The following is an 18255-nucleotide window of genomic DNA, read 5'->3' as shown; positions in this document are numbered from 1 at the left end:
CCCTTTTAAAAAGTTACTCTTATAGGCTTACAGGAACTTTAAATTGATTTTTTTGTAATTAAAAAAAAAAAAAAAAAGAAACAGTATCCCACATCACATCATGTATTGAATAGCTCTGAGAACAGGTATACATACTATCGCAGGACCCACAGGCATTTATTTATTACAGATAACATGAAGGTGCTAATAAAAAAAGCAGGCATTTGCATTTGCTCAGTTTTCATTTTTTGCATAAGAGTTTAGAATCATTGCATAGTTTTTCTGTCCAATATAAAGCAGGTTTATGCTTGCAAAGCTAAGACATGAGTAAGACATTTATGGAAAAGCACCAGTCAGGACTTTTTCATAGAATGATTGACAGTTAGGCCTGAATCTAAACAGATGGATACAAACATCAGCAGAAACAGCATTAGGCTCTCAAGGGACCTCACAGAAACACAGTAGGGCAATACAGTGTGACTGTATTCATATTTTTTCCTGTTACCTTCACTCTGCCATGCATACATCTCAAAAAACAAAATGTATACATACAAAATACAATCGAGAAATATTTACCTAACATATCTTTGGAATCAATAGCTTCTGGAGTGCTACTCCTCTCATTTGAGGAAAAAGGACAATATTACCTCAACATCACAATCTATAGTGAATGGTGTTTATCGCTTAACTTTTACGGTTTGCTTCACATTTAGTTGTGATACCATGATGAAGTGATAGAAATGTATGTATTTCATCGTTCTGAATTCAGATTTAGTTATTTGTGTTTGTAGTTCACAATATAATTCTTTTGTTTAGACTACTTCCATATAACTGTGTGTTTATAACTTGAATATGAGATACTGCAATAATGAATGGCCGACCAGGTGCACTTCAGCATCATGTTACAACAATTTTGATCATAAAGTCCACTAATTATGTCTAACAATATGTGTCACAGTGTCTTCCATGTAGAATTATATCAGACCCACACAGCTGAGCTGTAATCAAACACAGATGGATGTTTTTCTACAGTCTCCACCCATCCACTGTCTATCAAACCCTCTGAGCCCTGATAAGCCACGCCCTCTTGTTGGGTGGGTGTGGTTTTCTTCTTCATTCCTCTTGTTCTCACCCAGAATGGCTTGCTGACATCTGATTTTGGCTTTCTGCATGTGATCTTTGGTTGTTTACAGACATCCATTCCTTCGCTTTCCTGGTGGTGCCGTGGCCGAACACGGCGTAGGACCCGCTTGAAGATGCTAGCTGTTAGTGAGAGTTTCCTGGAGAGATCTTGAGAGTTACTGCTAGATGATGACTCAGAAAGCGTGTCTTTAAGACTTGAGTCATTCTGCTCCTCACCTGCTGTCTGGCCTCCAACATCAGGCAGGTCCAGCCAGTTTCCGACCAAATCAGCAAAAACATTGTCGCCCAATACCAGTGGCTGTCTGTTTCTACTATGGTTCATCAATGAGGCTGTCCAATCAGTCGAGTCATCAATATCGTATGAGGAGAAACTGTTGTCGGTTGTGTCTTCCTGAGAAGAAAAAGAGGAAGAAGTGCTTAAACTTCCTCCGTAAACCCTCCTGGGAATATGGCGCTTCTCTGCTGGAGAACTAGTGAGGAACAAAGATGGTTCCATGGTAAGCTCAGTCTTGAAACATTCTTGTTTCTGTGTATTCTGTGTTCGGTTCAGGTGGGTTATTCTTGAACTGTTGTTTATTTGATCGAGCATTGTGCGAGTGTATGAAGAGGCCAGGCTTGTTTTACTGGACAACTCCAGCTCCTCCAGTGCAGTCTGGACCTGCAAGAGTTTGAGCTCCTGGAGAGCGCCGATCACAGAATTCATCTGAGCTTGGAGACCCTCATCCGACTGCCACAAAGAATCCTGTAATGGGAAAGGCAAGAGAGCAATAACTATGAGATCATGAAGCTATTATCAGTGAAATCTGTTGTGACTGATGAGCAACGCTTATCTCACACTCACTTCATAGTAATTATAAAAAAATCAATATTACACCAAACAGTCTGCATTTTCTGCCCAGTGTGTCATCACAGATACCTGGCTCAGCATCTGCTTCAAGAGAATGCAGATGTTTTTGTCCTTGTCACATCCTCCAATAAATTGCTTACTTGGAGGATTAAGCCATGATTTTCTTTAAAGCTGCTTTGAAACCACTGTTAAAAAAACTGGGGTCAGTGAGTTTTTTTTTTTTTTTTTTTTATAAAGAAACCAATACTTTTATTAAGCAGCAAGGATGCTTAATCTAGATCTAGAGTAGACTTTCATGTAACTATAAAAATTTCAAATAAATGCTGTCCTTTTGATCTTTTACTTACCAAAGAATTATCTCGGTTTACACATTGAGCAGCACAACTGTTTTCAACATTAAAAATAATAATAAAAAATGTTTACTGAGCATCAAACCAGCATATTATAATTATTTCCAAGGGATTGTGTTTTATTGCATGTTTATTAATGTTATTTTTTTTTCACAATTATGAATATATAAAGTTGTAAGTGTACATAGAAATTGCAAAATAGGTTGTTACAACATAGTTGTTTTTTTTTAAAATGTTAACATGGCCTAGACAGAAAAGCATAATGCATGTCTTTACACATAGTTTTGAGCCAAAATCTTTATATCAACTTTTGATATCCCATACTGTATGGAGTATTTGCTGAGTTGTATTTATTATTTACTATATTAAATAATTAGATGTATTTTTTAGTATTTATTATATTTGAATACATTCAAGCAAATTCCATGTCTATAAACTACAAAAATGCCCTTTTTCTTCTATTACTGAATAAAACCAGTCATCTTACCTTCTTTCACCCTGCAGTCTCTCTGTTTCCCTATCTTTCCTTCTCTCGTTTCACTCCCTGTTTTCTGTTCCTTCTCTCCCTTACAAGTGTGATCGATCACCAGCCAGTCTGAGCACAGCAGCACACCACTGATGCTTTTCTACAGTAGTGTTGCGTCTCAAGGCATGATGGGAGATGTAGGAGCTCACGGGCATGTGGGTGAAATGACTAGACTGTGAGTCATGGGCGAACAGCTGAGGCATGTATTTTACTGGGTTGGTCATAAATGCAGGTGTAGGGAAACGTAGCGCTTAACTTGTACTTAACCTGAAACATTCCATTCACTCTGAATTGGATATTAAAATAGGATGTTATATTGGCTGCTTATGTAGGCAGTAGAGCCATTATGTCATCATAAAAGTCACTTTTACAATGAGAATTCAGTTTAAAGAGGCAAATTATAGCAGCTAATCTCTATGTCTATAACTTGCCCTGTTTGCTTGTTATGGCATGTTCCGTGTGTCACTATTTCATCAGATTCAGCCGTAGGTCCTATTTCTCATTTTGTGATGCCACTGACTTCTCCTGTGTCAGTTTCCGGTGGGATGTGTCCAGACGGACAGCAGTATTAATCAGACATCACTGACCCCACCAACAAGTGATGGATGTTGTGAGTAACATCCTTGTGGCCCTGTTTCCTCATTTGGCAAGCCCCTTTTTCCCTCGCTTGTTCATTTTCAGTCTCAACCTTACAAATAAAGGTCATTTAAATATAAGTAAATATAGAAGGAAGACATTTTTCTGTCATAAGGGGTTATTGCAGGTTTCTTCTTCTGCAATGTTGGATGTTCACTGCTCTATACAGTCAAATCAAAATTTAATCAAAAGTTAAACTGTGTCAGAACAAATTCATCTTGATAATGTCAGATAACTTTCATAGAAAGGAATGTAATGAATTAGGCTGAATAGCTGTCAGCTGTTAAATTCGACCAGTTACCAAGCAATGCTGAATTTGGGTCAGTCTGTGGTGTAAAAAGTGAATAAAAAACACTTAAGCAAAACATGGTCAGGTCAAAGTGACTGAATGACTTTTGGTCCCAATTTTTTTTTATCAGTTTTACTGGTAGTCCACTGTATGAATACTTTTTGGGTATAATATGTCACAGTTTACTTTATTTTGCTATCCTCACTTACATAAACTATAGTGTCCTACACCCACTAGTATAAACATATCAAAAAGTGTATCTGGTGTCTGAATAATTTTTGGTTTGACCGTATAATGTATATTACATATATAGTTGTCTATTATGTAGATCAGTCAAAGTGTTTTAATCTGATGATCACAAGCTGCACTTAAATTTAAATCATTACAGAAGGACGAGTACCGGCCAATCAGCGGCCTCCTTTTCAAAAAATCCGCTGCCAATCAGGTTGCACCTTTTCTCCAGCGCGCGGACAACAGATGATGAACATTAACACACTTCGCGTAAGAAAGGCGCAAAATTAAAATGGTTGATGAAAACATAATGCAGAGTCATACTAATTATTACCTGTAACGTACATATCTGAGAAGATTCCTGCGATAAAAAAACACACCTGTCTTGTAAAAGTAGATGAGAAAAAAAAAAAAAAAGAAGAGCAGGGAAATCTCACCAGGTCATGTTTCAGACGCCGAAGGTTGCTGTCCATGTCACCGAGATCCGTTTGGTCTTCTCCCCACAGCTGCTGAATTACAAAATTAAAATATTGTATTAACTAAACGCAGGTTAATTAATTTAAACTTAGTTCCTCTGATGTCGCTGTCCGCCAAGTTCTTTGTTTTCTCCGCCTGGGTGTGTAATGGTCAGTCGTGAGGTATGACCAGCGATGTTTGCTAATGTAATATTCCTCTCGCCTCTGACACACTGCTGATTACATATTCAGAGGACATTACAGCCCAGCACAGCGAGGAAGTACAGTCAAGCCACTGAAGTGTATGTGGTGTCATGTAGTGTGATTCACGTGAATTTGAAGGGAAAGTTCCTGAACAGGATTAACTACCGGCTGGCCGTCAACAAACCTCGTCACGCTTTCACAGCAGTGGTCAGTTCATGATGAAAGGAGGCTTCATGCATAACAAAAGAGCTACAATTCTACAGATTTTAAGATTCACTCTGACTGGATATTAGAAGGGGGAAGAGCCTCAATTTGCAAACTTTAAAAAATATATAATAGAACTGAAATAATAATATAGAATTGAATTCCGGGGGCTTGATGTCTTTAAAAAGCAGCAAATGTTAAATCGTCTTAAATTGTTGGGACAAACTTTCAGACGACATGTAATTACAGTTTCTTGCAGGGAATGTATTAGATGTGGTATTCAAAGTTTGCTTTAATTTAAACCCTACTGAAGTCAAACGTTTTTTTTTTATGCCCACATGTTTGCAGTTTCTATTTAAATGTAATCGCTTGCTTATGTCAAGCAAGTGCGTTTGTCGCTCTCTGCAGGATATTGCTGATATTTCAAGTGGGATTTCCGTTTCTGTGCGCAAGAGGGCGACGTGGTTCACTGCGCAACTCATTTATTCAGCGTCGAAGAACTGAACTAAGTCGCAATAGGAATATGGCGGCATCCATGAACGCAGCGCACGAGCTGCAATACAGATCCCGGACAGAAGATGTACTGATTAGCGGGGGTGTCGAATTCAGCTCGTTACTCCTCTCAAAACCTGTGCTTGAGGGGTTATCTGCCTCTGGCTTTCAGAGACCGTCCCCTATCCAGCTGAAAGCAATCCCGCTGGGAAGATGTGGACTCGGTACGAGACCCAAAATACTCGAAAACAGCACCAAAACAAGCCTAAACCACCAGTCTTGACATTAGTCACATAGCAAAACCCACTGCTCTTTAATGACAGGAGTGTACTGTAAGACTCATAAATATAGTGCATCAGTGATTAGTGATATATTTGAGGGAAATAATGTTTATTGACGTTTTCTTATGTTCAGATCTTATTGTTCAAGCCAAGTCTGGCACAGGAAAAACCTGTGTGTTCACCACCATCGCTTTGGACTCTCTTATATTGGAAAACACAACCACACAGGTATCACTTTTTCCAGTATGCAACGGAATGTAATGTTTTACTAAATAATGTCCTATTCTATAATAATTGTATAACGGAATAAAGGAATTATGAACGTTTGAAACACTCGTCTATCTTTTGATGTTAAATATAAGCACCTAAAACTCGAGTGTGTGCCTGTTTGACAATAATGTGCCCTCCTCTTGTCCCATCAGGTGCTGGTTTTGGCCCCCACTCGGGAGATTGCAGTGCAGATTCATGCTGTTGTTATGGCTATAGGCAGTGCTATGGAGGGCTTGGAGTGTCATGTGTTCATTGGTGGCCGCCCTGTCAGTCAAGACAAACTGCACCTGAAGAAATGCCACATTGCCATTGGTTCACCAGGTATGAGCTAGTTGAAATTCTTTTGAGATCGATATGTTAGATGGATTACATTTGTAAGTGTAACTTAGTTTAGATTTGCTAACATTGCATGTTTAGATGTCTGTCTTCATGTGTAGGCTTGATAATCTTCTGGCCTTATTACTACATATTTAAAGTTGATGTGTGTGTTTGTCATTAACAGTCACAATGTTCACGTTTTGCAAAATCATCTAATAAATAGCTATCAGTAGCTTTTAAGTTTATGTTTTTGAATATCATTTAATATCTTTTTTTTCATTTCTTTTGTGGCTTTTTTTTTGGAATTTTTTGATTATATTTTCTTGTTTATATGTTAGACTCTTTTTAATCAAAATATCTTGATTCTGTCTTCCAGTAAAACCGACAGACTTCTGTCTAGTGACATAAGCTGGAGTTTCCGATCATTTAGTCTGCTTAAACTCCTCATCTTTTTTATGATCAACTGCAAGCTTACGTTCAGATCTGCCACCATCCAGTCAACACTGATGGATTGAACCAAGTCCTGGCCAATTTTTATTGCCTTTTTAATATTCCGGTTCATTTGGACATACATCAGTATATGAAAGAAAATATCTGTTGCTACTTCCATTTCATCATGACTTTGAGCATATAAAATATTTTACCAAAAAATGCTTGTTTTAAAATTTTTGTAATATGCTGTTAAAATATGTCCCTTATGAAATAATTAGGCAAGTTTGAGATTTGGCTCATTTAATCTAAATATGTCTGGAATAGTATTTATAACAGTAGAGGTTTCTCTGTTAGAGAGTTTGTGGTTTTTATTTGGTTAGGCAATGTTGAAGTTTTGTTGTATTTATAGGTCGTATTAAGCAGCTTATTGAGATGGGCGTCCTGACTACATCCTCCATTCGCTTGTTTGTTTTGGATGAGGCTGATAAGCTGCTGGAGGATGACAGCAGCAGCAGCTTTCAGGAGCAGATCAAGTAAGAGCTGAATAGGTGATTTTGATTCAGACTTCTGTATTGTAATTCAGCAGGTTTGCGTTTACTTTCTCTCTCTGTCTGTCTTAGCTGGATCTTCTCTTCTTTACCAGCAAACAAACAAATGTTGGCCCTCTCTGCCACCTACCCAGAATCTTTAGCAAAATATCTGTCGAGATACATGAGAGAGCCGACGTTTGTGCGACTGAACCCGACAGACCCTGGACTCCTTGGTCAGTCTGCAGTCCTGTCTGATCTGTTGATGTATTTCTTCTATGTGAATACCCTTTCAAAACTGAATTGAAATGATATGTTCTCTCGTCCAGGGCTGAAGCAATACTATAAAATCGTGCCGTCTCATTCATTACCTCATAAAGTCTTTGAGGAGAAGGTTCAGAGTCTCCTTGAACTCTTCAGCAAAATCCCATTTAACCAAGCGCTGGTATTCTCAAACCTCCATACAAGGCAAGAGCTGACACACTTTTCAATTACTTTCATTATTCTGAAAACATGCTGATGTGTGCAATAAGAGTAACAGATACTGTTACTGCACCGCTCATTATTATTCAAAGACTTTTATTAAGAAAAGAATTGTGATCTTTATTGAAAGTAATGAAAGACTGACTTGAGCTATTGTTCTGCAGAGCTCAGCACCTGGCTGATATCCTCTCCTCTAAAGGTTTGCCTGCGGTCTGCATCTCAGGTGAGCTTCACCTTGAATCTCTTTTAAAACTTAGTGAATGGCCTTGATGTATATTGAACAGACTTTTACTTTATGGCAGCTTAGTAATAAGTAAATGATTTGTAATGATGAGCATATTAAAATTACTGCTTTATGTCACTCAGAAACATTTACAATTCCTTTGTTTCCAATTAGTGCTTTGTTGCATCATACTTTTGAAACTTTGTAAAATGTCAGCGATTTGATCTGAAGTGAATGAAGGAGTATTAAATGTATGGTCGTACCTGATCTCAGTGATATCATTTCAGTTTATGAAAGGTCACCAGAAGTAGTTTTTTCTTGTTCATTTAAAAAAAAAAAAAAACATTCAAAAATAAGATTATAAAAGATTTCACAACTTCTTGCATTGCAGTCTAAGACAGCCTTCTCCATGAAGGATATATATGCAATGCTGCTTGACTTCAAATAAAAGAAGGCGTCTCATCATGGAAGATATATTCTATGATTAGGTTGACTACCTTTTGATACTGAGTGTGTGCATATAATGCCTTACAATGCAGCCCCTGTTATCAGCTCACTAGGCTTTAGATAAGAATGATATAATTTAGAACGTGGGCATTTAAATAAAGGCCCAAAATGTATGAAAGCTGTTATTAGTTTCCAATTAGTGCTTTGTTGCATCATACTTTTGAAACTTTGTAAAATGTCAGCGGTTAGAGGCGATGTGGAAGCTGAAACAGTATCAGTGTCGAGTTTTAATATCCACTGATCTGGTGAGGCTCTGAACCTATTATAACACCTACACTGGAAAATACCCAACGTTTAATACCCAAACAACATTTAATTTGTTATAAATTTCTCTCTTCCACAGACCTCACGTGGTATTGATGCTGAGAAGGTGAACTTGGTGATTAATCTGGATGTTCCTCAGGACTGGGAGACCTACATGCACCGTATTGGTCGTGCTGGACGATTTGGTGTGTCCAATTGTAAAACAATTAAGCACCAATATATGTGAAGCCTCTACTCTGTGGTTTTAATTAATGTGTGTCTTGGGCATTTACATGAGAGTGCTTAATCAGAGATCATCTGCTCTGAGACAGGTCAGAGTCTGAAAGGGCAACTACAGCAATCAGTTTCATAATTAGCTGCTAAACACAAACTCATCAAGAGCTTTTTAATGACCGCAGCACTCCAAAATCAGAATTCATAATTGGAACTTGAGCGTGATGTTGTTGTGGATGAATTTAATCTTCATTCTCATTAGAATTCTAGAAATGGATACGATCCACAGTGTCTTTCCTCTGACCGTGACCTCTGTCTGTTGTGTTTCAGGCACTCTGGGGGTTGCTGTGACCTACTGTTGCCATGGAGAGGAGGAGAACAAAATGATGGCCATCGCTCAGAAATGTTCTCTGAATCTCATTCATTTACCAGGTACTTCTGAAAGTAGAAGAATATTCCCGGGTTCTGTGCCAGTTAAACTCAATCGACAGTGTTTGTGGTATAATGGTGAAAAATTAAAAAAATTTAGGAATCTCACAATGGAATTGAGTAGGGTCTGTAAAGTCACTAAAATATAATACAAAAATAAATGAAAGGGGTCATAGGATGCCCATTTTTCTCAAGTTGATATGATTTTAGGATCTTAATGAAAAGTCTATAACATATTTCGGTTAAAATAATTTCTCAATGGTAGTGGAAAAAAACACCCTTTTTACCGTTACAGTTTTGGTGCATGTCCCTTTAAATGCTAATGAGCTCTGCTCACCCCGCCCCTCTCTGGACAAGGAGTTCTCTAGACCAGGGGTTTTCAACCTGTGGGGTGTGCCTAAAGGGGGGCCCAGCATCAGTTAATTCAGGCCAGTGCTGCTACCTCGAGAATTTTTTTCATTCTCACGTTTTAAGTCTTGTCAATTTAAACATTAAAGAAATTTTAAGCCCAAGACATCTCAATGCGGTACTCATGAGCTGTGATAAAGCGTTTCTATGCGCACCACGCACACACCTGAAGTGCACAAACGGATAGCCTTCTCAGACAGCAGGTGAATACCGATGGCTGTCTTAACAAGTATCCTTGTCAGCACAGTCGGTTGTTTTAAGTGAACGTAAACAGTAAAGGAAATATCAAATGTACATCAGTATAACGGATCCGTGCATTTCTTATGTAAATAATGTTAATCAAAAAGAGCAAAAGAAAAATAATTAGCTGATTTAATAGCTTTTATGGATATTTGCGTTTGTTAATGTTAATAAAGTAATTCGGTGTGAATACAGTAATACCGGGGGTGGGGGGTGTTTGGTGGGTGCATGTCCTAAAAGGTTGAAAACCCCTGCTAACTTTAGCCGAATTCGTCACAGAACTTGCTAACTAGCGATTTATTAGGAAAGGCGGTTCGCAAAGATTCATAAAAGAGCTTTTTCTGTAGGTGAAGCTTGATCACAAATGATTTGCATGAACATAGACACATTTAGGTAGATAGGGGTGCATTCCCTTAAAAAAAACAAAAGTAATCCACTGCGTCTTCAGCAGCTCAGATCTCGGAAGTAAATGACGACTGCTGTGTTCATTATTACATCAAACAACAAAACACCTCAATCGCTTAGGAGACATTCTTCAGGGATGTGATTTTTTTTTATGGGTTGAGATTTTTCGTTTTTTATGATGTCTGAGGGACGACCCGTGCGATTGCATAGATCCAAGTGGTTTTTTTTGTTTGTTTTTTTTTTTTTTTTGGGGTGGGGTAGGTTGGTTACTGCATGATGATTGAAATCGCGCAAATGTCCTTAAGCTATTACCGAAATAAACTGCGAAAAGAAACATCATGGACGGAATGGTCCTGAGAGCGCTGCACGAGCTCGCAGCACCATCTGCAGGACAGTTAAAGAGTTCAAATGATTCAAAGTGCCAAACGTGAGCAGAATCAGCACTGGAATGTGTTACTCGACCCGGTGACTTTTTATGAATGGCGATGAGAATTTGAGATTGCTAGTGCTGTCATAAAATTCACAACGGTTGTGCTGTAATTATATAATGACGCGCTACATGTCTGCTGTTACAGGACTGTTTTTGGTTTCGATTCACTGTTAGTGCTGCATTTGGGAACGCAACATTCATCATTAGAAATGTTTATAAATCTGTTGTTGTTTACAGAGATGTTTCAGTGTCTCAATCCTTCAGAAATCATTCTAATATGCTGATTTGCTGCTCAAGAAACATTTCTCATTTTTATAAATGTTAAAAACAGTTTTGCTGCTTAATATTTTTGTAGAAACAATGATACCATTCAAACATTTGTATAAGATTTAAAAAAAGAGAGAAATTAACAATTTTATTCATCATGCATGAAAGTGACAAAAAGTGGGTGAAGACATATAAAATGATTTCTGTTTAATAAATGCATTAACGAATTTAATTAATTTATTTGATAAATGCAAATAAATGCTGTTCATTAAACTTTATATTTATCAAAAAATCCTGAAGAATAAAGTACATCATCAGTTCCACACAAAATATGAAGCAGCAAAATTATTTTCAACATTGATAATAATCAGAAATGTTTCTTGAGAGTCAAATAAATTGTAATGATAAAATGTGACACTGAAAACTGGAGTAATGATGAAGAAAATTCTGCTTTGCATCACAGGAATAACACAGCCAAGAATCTGTGAATGGCTTGATCTGTAAAAGGGGTTATTATGTGGATTTTTTTTTTTTAAAGGCACTGGGTGGATTATTATCATGATAGGGTGGTTGTGTACACATACTGCCAACACATTTCAGTTCAAATAACATGTAAAAGTGAATTTTGCATCCGAAGACCTCTTTAAAAAATGAAATGTGTATATAAATATACAGATTTATATAAAAAGTGTAAATAAAATAAAATTCATATATAAATATACACTAAAATATTAACTTGCACATAATCACAAGACATGTTGGCTAAACTTGATTTTAGTGTAAAAAAAAAAAAAAGCAGAGCCCCTCAAGAGACATGGTGATGGTAAATAAAATGAGATGGGAGGAAAAATGATATTTTAATGCTTGCAGTCTCTCACAAAACATTTGCGTTCGGTTGCAAAACTTTTACATCCCCCAAGAACCTTTGTTCCCACACAAAACCTTTTTGATTGAAATAATATGAGGTGAGGGGAAAAACTATGTTTCAGTGCTTCTGCAAGTGAACACAAAACTTTTGATAGAATGCAAAGTTTCTCGGATGAACTCAATACTTTAGTGAGAAAATACAAAATAAATTTTTTGCATCATGTCCCAAAGTATTATTTGGCTGCCTGTGTTCTGTCCTTGTGATTTCATTTTTGTCATCAGGAATGTCCCCGGACGTCCAGAAAAGAAGTATATCCAGGCCTTGAGGGGACTTTTTCTCTGAAGTTAACTTTCTTGCCATTGCAACACAATACTGTGAACCCTAAAATGGCTGTAAAAATAAATAAAGTTCTGGTTGAACTTTCAGTGAACCTGGAATGTTCCTTTAACTTAGCATGAATGATGTTATGCATGTTTCCTTACCTTGTGTTACAGATCCAATCCCTCCAGGGATCATGGAAGAGGCTTGTGACTGGGATGTGATAATTGAACCACCTTCAAAACCCACTCAGAAAATTCCTGACATTCCCAAACCAGAGAAGAAGAAACAATCAAAATCTGAAAAGCCGACATCGAAACCCTCCAGAGAGCCTCACATCTCGACAGTCATCCCAGAAAGGACAACAGGTGATAAATCCTACAGAGGAGCTGAAACCAAGGTTAAAAAGCACTCTCCCAAACCTGGGAGGCCAAAACCAATACAGTCTACTACAGACCTCCAGCATGACTCGACTCTTACTCAAAATGAACAGAATGACACCCTTCCCAAAATTCCTCCACTATCGTCTTTTAAGTTGCATGCACGGAAAGCTATGACTTTCAGTGAGGCTGTGGCAGATTATGAGAATTTCATAACAGAAGGTCTGGGAAGATCTGTGGAAATCATTCGCCAATATGAAGGATTCAACAGAAGTCGAGATGCAGTTAATGGATTGCATAATGATCACGATGATGGGGATGATAATGATAAGGCTTATAAATCATATGCTATAGAAGAATCGTACTCCCATCAAGATCTTCCTCCACCACAGGAGGTTTCAGAGATGTCCACTGAGCAGAAGACTCGTTCTGTGTTATCTGATGATTCTTCTTCAGAGTGCGAGATGGAGGAGGAGAATGAATCAAGCTCTTCTGTCCCCACTCCGTCTTCACATCACACACCTGCTCTTCCAGACAAGAGAGTCTCAGAGTTGAAAGAATCCTCTGTACCTTCAGCCAGAGTATCACAACAGACTAGCAGAAACAAGCAAAGGCCTAGTAAACCTCAATCCCAGAATCCTGCTAACCACCACAGCCTTTCCCAGAAACACCGGCCGGCCTCCAGCAGGAAGGCTGCCTCGGCAGGACACAAGGGAAGAAAAAGAGAGAGTGATGAACTGGAAGAGGAAGTGGCCGGGCAAGATTATTGGAGCTCATACAGAGCCTGGGTTGAATATTACAATTCATATTATCACTGCTCACCCTATAACTGGATGACTGCGTTTTATATGAATTCTGTCTACATAAAAGAAATGATGAAGCACTAAAAAAGTTGCCAAGCATATGACTTTAGTTTGGTAATGTTCTCATTTGCATGGTTGTATGTGTTCTCTAATAAAAAATCATTCTTAAGATGTTATGTGCAATCATTGGAAATATTTTGTTGCCGCTAACTGCAGTTTTATTAACATATCTGAAACTATCATTATGAGAACATAATGAACATTTTACATAAACATCTCATATGGAAACAAAACCTTCAGTGTTTTTGCAATCAGAGAATCCACGCAGCACTAATCTGAAATTCCTGCTGGATAATATCACTGATTAGCAGAAATAAATCAGGGCATTCCTAATCAATTGAAGACCTCCAGAACGAGTGAAATACTAAGTAATAAGAATAAAGGCTAGGTGACCTTTCTAGACCACTTCACCAAAAGACAAGGACCTTTGAGCTGTTTAGCCATGATTAGTACGTGGCTCTCTGGAATACTTGATACTGATCGGTCAATTACGGAAGCCCATCATTTATATAATGATAATTATATACAGTATGTTATATATATTAATAAAAATCTTATATATAATAAACAAATGTTTAAATATATGTTTGAAAGAATAATGACCAAAGTCTTAGGCCTATTTCTCCCTGCGGTCTCTCTTGTAAACTTATAAAATAATATAACCGTTAAATATTTATGTCAATTTTATGTTCATTTATTTATTTGGTAAGCAGATAATTTGTCAGTCGGTCATTGTCAGTTTTTAAAACGAGGATTAGTTCAGCGTTTTTGGAAAAAGGTTTTTCCTCACATAATTTCAAATCAAACGAAGAGTTTTTTTTTTTTTTTTTTAAATATGTATTTTTTAGTAAGTAGCCGTGTAATAACTGTAACTTGAACCGGCCATTTTTGCAAACAAACTCCTTAAGAGTAGGCTAATACAAGACCATCATGTCTCAAAACAGCCTCACATGCTCTTGTGCAAATTGATGCTTAATATGAAATTATTGCTGATGAGATGGGGAAATAAGTGGGGTGGGGGTCAGAAGAGTCTTAAACCAGTTCAACCCCCAAACTGCAACTGTAACGAACATGCAGGGCAGTCGGACATAATCGTTGAGTCATACGCAGGTTTATGCGATGGGTAATATTAACACCTGTGACCCCAACATAGGCTACTGGAATGAACCATCCAGCACGAGCTTTGATCTTTAATTTATTTCTCCTTAGTTTGACGTTTTTACAACATAGGCTACTGGAATGAACCATCCAGCACGAGCTTTGATCTTTAATTTATTTCTCCTTAGTTTGACGTTTTTATCCAAAAATCAGGATCGAGAAAATAGGGATATAGCCTAGATATTGTTCAGCTGGGTTTGTGGGATTTTCATCGCAGTTATGTGTGATAATTCCTGTTACGTGATGTGCCAGTATTTACAGAAATCGCCAGGGTCACACACGGACCCCTTTGGTGTGTGGCCTAGGCTACGTGCTGTTTCCCGTCTGGGGCTTGTCTCTAATACTGATAATCATTCACTATTTCCGCCTCTTTTCTGTTGAGAGACAGCATACCAACAACACTGACAAAGGTGTTCAGTTTAGACCTTACTTTGGAAAGCATCTTCCTAGTTGGGACCGCGAGGCGTCTTCAGCAGCTGCAGAAATCCCACAGCGCCTCTGTCACAGATCTGTGGAGAAGCGCAGAGAATCAGCCCATCGCTGGTGCGGTGTGTTTTCTGACCTCAGCGTCCCACGAGCTGGGCAAGAAGAGGCTCGAGGGCCCGCGTGGCGAAGAGATTTGGCTACATCATCATGTGTTCTGAGCTCCGCTGTTTTTCATCCTCATACTGAACATGTACGAGGACTTCAGACAGAATCAAGTGAGAACTTTTTTTTTTTTTTTTTAAATTTATCTCGACAAAACTAGGCTACTTAAAAAAAAAAATGTTTAGAAGGCCTAATCATTTATTTGTCTACTTTCTTGTTAGTTGTTAACTTAAAAAATAAATAAAACCTTATATTACGGATAGGCCTACTAAAAGTTAAATTGTCCACATCCATTTATATATGTTTATATATATACAGGTGCTTCTCAATAAATTAGAATGTTGTGGAAAAGTTCATTTATTTCTGTAATTCAACTCAAATTGTGAAAATCGTGTATTAAATAAATTCATTGCACACAGACTGAAGTAGTTTAAGTCTTTGGTTCATTTAATTGTGATGATTTTGGCTCACATTGTCCACATTTTGAGTGATTGGTTGATTTTAATTTTTTTTACTTAAAATAAAGGTGACTTGACATGACTTGTTGTTATGCTAAATAATATAGTTTCCATAAAAATATTTAATTAGAAAACATAAGTATTTCAAATAAGTCGAACTGTCTAATATTTTCAGGTTCTGTCTGAAATTCTTAGCTACTCTAAAAATATAATTTTCACTAGAAAATAAAAAACATTTTAAAAATGTAAGCTCTTTCACATTTTGGAGCTCACTGTAATATTTTCTCTTTCTTCTAAATCCCTTTGATTTTGTGTGTGTGTGAGAGAGAAAGAGATAACTGAGAACATTTTCTTTATTCATTCACTGTCTCCATAGGTCTGTGTTTTGTAGCGTTGGCTGCTACCAGTTATAGTCAGTTGAGTAGTAAAATTAATATAAGCTATATTAATTGAACGTACTTATCTTAAGCACCACATACTCTGACTACTTTGTCAACTTTATCAATTTTTAATGTGTTACTTAAAGGCAGGATAAATGAAACATGTAGCTTATAAATGGATAGTGGACCTGAAAATGAAAATATTATCATCGGCTATTTAGAGAAATGCCTTCACTGTTTTTTTCCCTAGAAGAATGTAGGTTTATGGTGAGCAAAAATGTATGGTTACCAACATAATCTTCAAAATATCTTCTTTTTCCACAGAAGAAGAAAGTCATACAGTTTTGGAATGACATGAGGGTGAGTAAATGATGACAGAATTGTCATTTTTGGGTGAAGTTTCATATTTACAAGGCTTGATTTAAAGGAATATCAATCTTCTATGAATCTATAAACTTCAAACTACATTGCAAAATGTTAGTCACCATATAAAGTAAATATAAACAGATTTAGATAAAAATATCTGTTGAATAAAGCCTAAGAGGTTTTCCTAATGCTTTTTCCTACCCATAATGTAGATCCAGAATGGAGGGTAATTGTTACAAATGTTTTTCCGCCCTAAATAACGTAAAATCAATCTAAAACTCTCAGATTAATGCCACTAGAGCTGCTTGTGACTAATGTTAATAATACAAAATCCAAAGTGACAAAATGGTATTGGGGCAAATAATGTTTTTAAATGATGCTTTGATATGGAATGATTTATATCGGATATGAGATGCTCAGATAAATTCACATTTATGATGGAGTCTGAAAGGCTCTGCAGCTTGTTTCTGTACCCGGCCTAACTTATCTATTTGTTGTGATGCCATACCTATACTTTATTTCATCTCCAGAATATTGTTATGAGTTTATGATTTCATCATTAAACTGCTGTTAGATTGTGGTTCAGCATTGTCGAAGGAACAGAATAAAAAGCAGATGTACTTGTGGCAGATACAATTCATTTATCAGGCGTTTCACAACTGTGACACAAGACAAGATCATAAATAATATTTAACATCTGACAGTGAACAGGAATCTGCTGAATAGAACAACAAGACTATCTCAAAAAAAGAAAAGAAAAAAGAAGCGAAAGAGTTAAACAAGCACAGACACACAGAGGAAGAAAGAAGACCCTCGACAGGTATGTAGATGCGCACATACAGATCTCCACTAGGTAATATATTCAAAACAAACAATTCTGTCATCTGAAGGAACTGCACAAATGAATTATTACAAAGTTGTTAGGATTCTAGAGTCAATTCTATTACATGATGGTTCTGTTGTGTCCCCTGCTGGGCTGGAAGTAAAGACAAAGCAAAAGAAAAACTCCAACACATTACTGCTCGCCAGTGACCACAGGTGATCCAATAATCAACATTTATTATCTTAAAATTTAGAATATATTGGCCAAACCTTCTCCCCCTATTAATTAAACATGAGATCATTTCCATATTTCCCATCTATTATGTACACATGGAAATCAATAAATCACAAAGGGACCAAACATCATTTGGACCATAAAATCAGATCATTAGAGAGTTGCTATGGATTGTATGTACAACAAACAGGAAGATAATCATCATATGAACACATGGGCCATCAAAGAACATTTTGGTAAGAACGGTGTGGGCCGGATACCCTGATATTCCTAAATGTCACAATGTGCTTTTCCCTGTAATACTGGTGTCATGTCCAACTCATGTTTGTGTGACTGGACATCCACTTCTGCTTTAAAGTTCAAGTATAGGTTATGCATCTGTTATGCAATTATTTCATCGTGTATTTTTCTTTCTGGAAAATATGGCTTATTCTATCTAAAAAGGGCCAAAACAAGATTAAATATATTGATATGAGGTCTAGTGTGTGTTTCATTGCACTGAACACTAAAACTCTGGCCCTGGAGCAATAACGTCCTGAGGGGAGGGAGGGACGGAGGGGGCACTTTCTATGTATGCTGGTGTAAGAGGCACAAGTGAGTGATGTTCAAGGAGATGGGTGGGGTTTAGAGTCCTGGGATGGGGGTTATGGTACAAAAGGTGGAGCTCAGGGGATCATGCGGTTGCTGGCAATGAATTGTAAACGAACAGATGAAACAGGGACTTTCCACTAACGAGCACAAGATTTCTTATTGGCAATGCCATTCT

General features: G+C 37.3%; 2 protein-coding genes across 4 annotated transcripts; one reads left to right on the top strand and one right to left on the bottom strand.

The window, feature by feature from the left end:
- Window positions 1–63: 63 nt before the first annotated feature.
- Window positions 64–4978, bottom strand: inka2 (inka box actin regulator 2). Of its 3 annotated transcripts, XM_042729854.1 has the most exons (3): window positions 4439–4978; window positions 1339–1864; window positions 1103–1259 (listed from the first exon to the last, which is right to left on the bottom strand). In XM_042729854.1, the coding sequence occupies exons 1-3, from the start codon at window positions 4472–4474 to the stop codon at window positions 1246–1248; spliced, it is 576 nt and encodes a 191-aa protein (XP_042585788.1). In that variant the 5' UTR covers window positions 4475–4978; the 3' UTR covers window positions 1103–1245. The 3 variants fall into 3 exon arrangements, with proteins under 3 accessions (XP_018963797.1, XP_018963798.1, XP_042585788.1); XM_019108252.2 differs by having other exon boundaries at window positions 64–1864; window positions 4439–4977; XM_019108253.2 differs by lacking the exon at window positions 4439–4978 and adding an exon at window positions 2807–3846 and having other exon boundaries at window positions 64–1864.
- Window positions 4979–5355: 377 nt separating this feature from the next.
- On the top strand, window positions 5356–13593 carry LOC109094423 (DEAD (Asp-Glu-Ala-Asp) box polypeptide 20). Its single transcript, XM_042729857.1, has 11 exons — window positions 5356–5580; window positions 5771–5865; window positions 6060–6228; window positions 7067–7190; window positions 7278–7420; window positions 7514–7652; window positions 7832–7906; window positions 8576–8642; window positions 8741–8846; window positions 9205–9306; window positions 12416–13593. The coding sequence occupies exons 1-11, from the start codon at window positions 5388–5390 to the stop codon at window positions 13504–13506; spliced, it is 2304 nt and encodes a 767-aa protein (XP_042585791.1). The 5' UTR covers window positions 5356–5387; the 3' UTR covers window positions 13507–13593.
- The last annotated feature ends 4662 nt before the right edge of the window (window positions 13594–18255 follow it).

This window comes from Cyprinus carpio, chromosome B8 (genome assembly GCF_018340385.1).
Source record: "Cyprinus carpio isolate SPL01 chromosome B8, ASM1834038v1, whole genome shotgun sequence".
Taxonomy (NCBI): Eukaryota; Metazoa; Chordata; class Actinopteri; order Cypriniformes; family Cyprinidae; genus Cyprinus; species Cyprinus carpio.
This window is presented reverse-complemented; position numbering and strand designations above follow the sequence as displayed.

What these genes read in the sequence shown, in the direction of transcription:
- inka2 (XM_019108252.2), bottom strand. Translation starts at nt 4,474, where the DNA reads ATGGACAGCAACCTTCGGCGTCTGAAACATGACCTG. An exon ending in GGCGTCTGAAACATGACCTG is followed by an intron (nt 1,865 to 4,438) that starts GTGAGATTTCCC and finishes TTCCCATTACAG; the next exon opens with GATTCTTTGTGGCAGTCGGA.
- LOC109094423 (XM_042729857.1), top strand. Translation starts at nt 5,388, where the DNA reads ATGGCGGCATCCATGAACGCAGCGCACGAGCTGCAATACAGATCCCGG. An exon ending in CATTGCCATTGGTTCACCAG is followed by an intron (nt 6,229 to 7,066) that starts GTATGAGCTAGT and finishes TTGTATTTATAG; the next exon opens with GTCGTATTAAGCAGCTTATT. An exon ending in GAATCTCATTCATTTACCAG is followed by an intron (nt 9,307 to 12,415) that starts GTACTTCTGAAA and finishes CTTGTGTTACAG; the next exon opens with ATCCAATCCCTCCAGGGATC.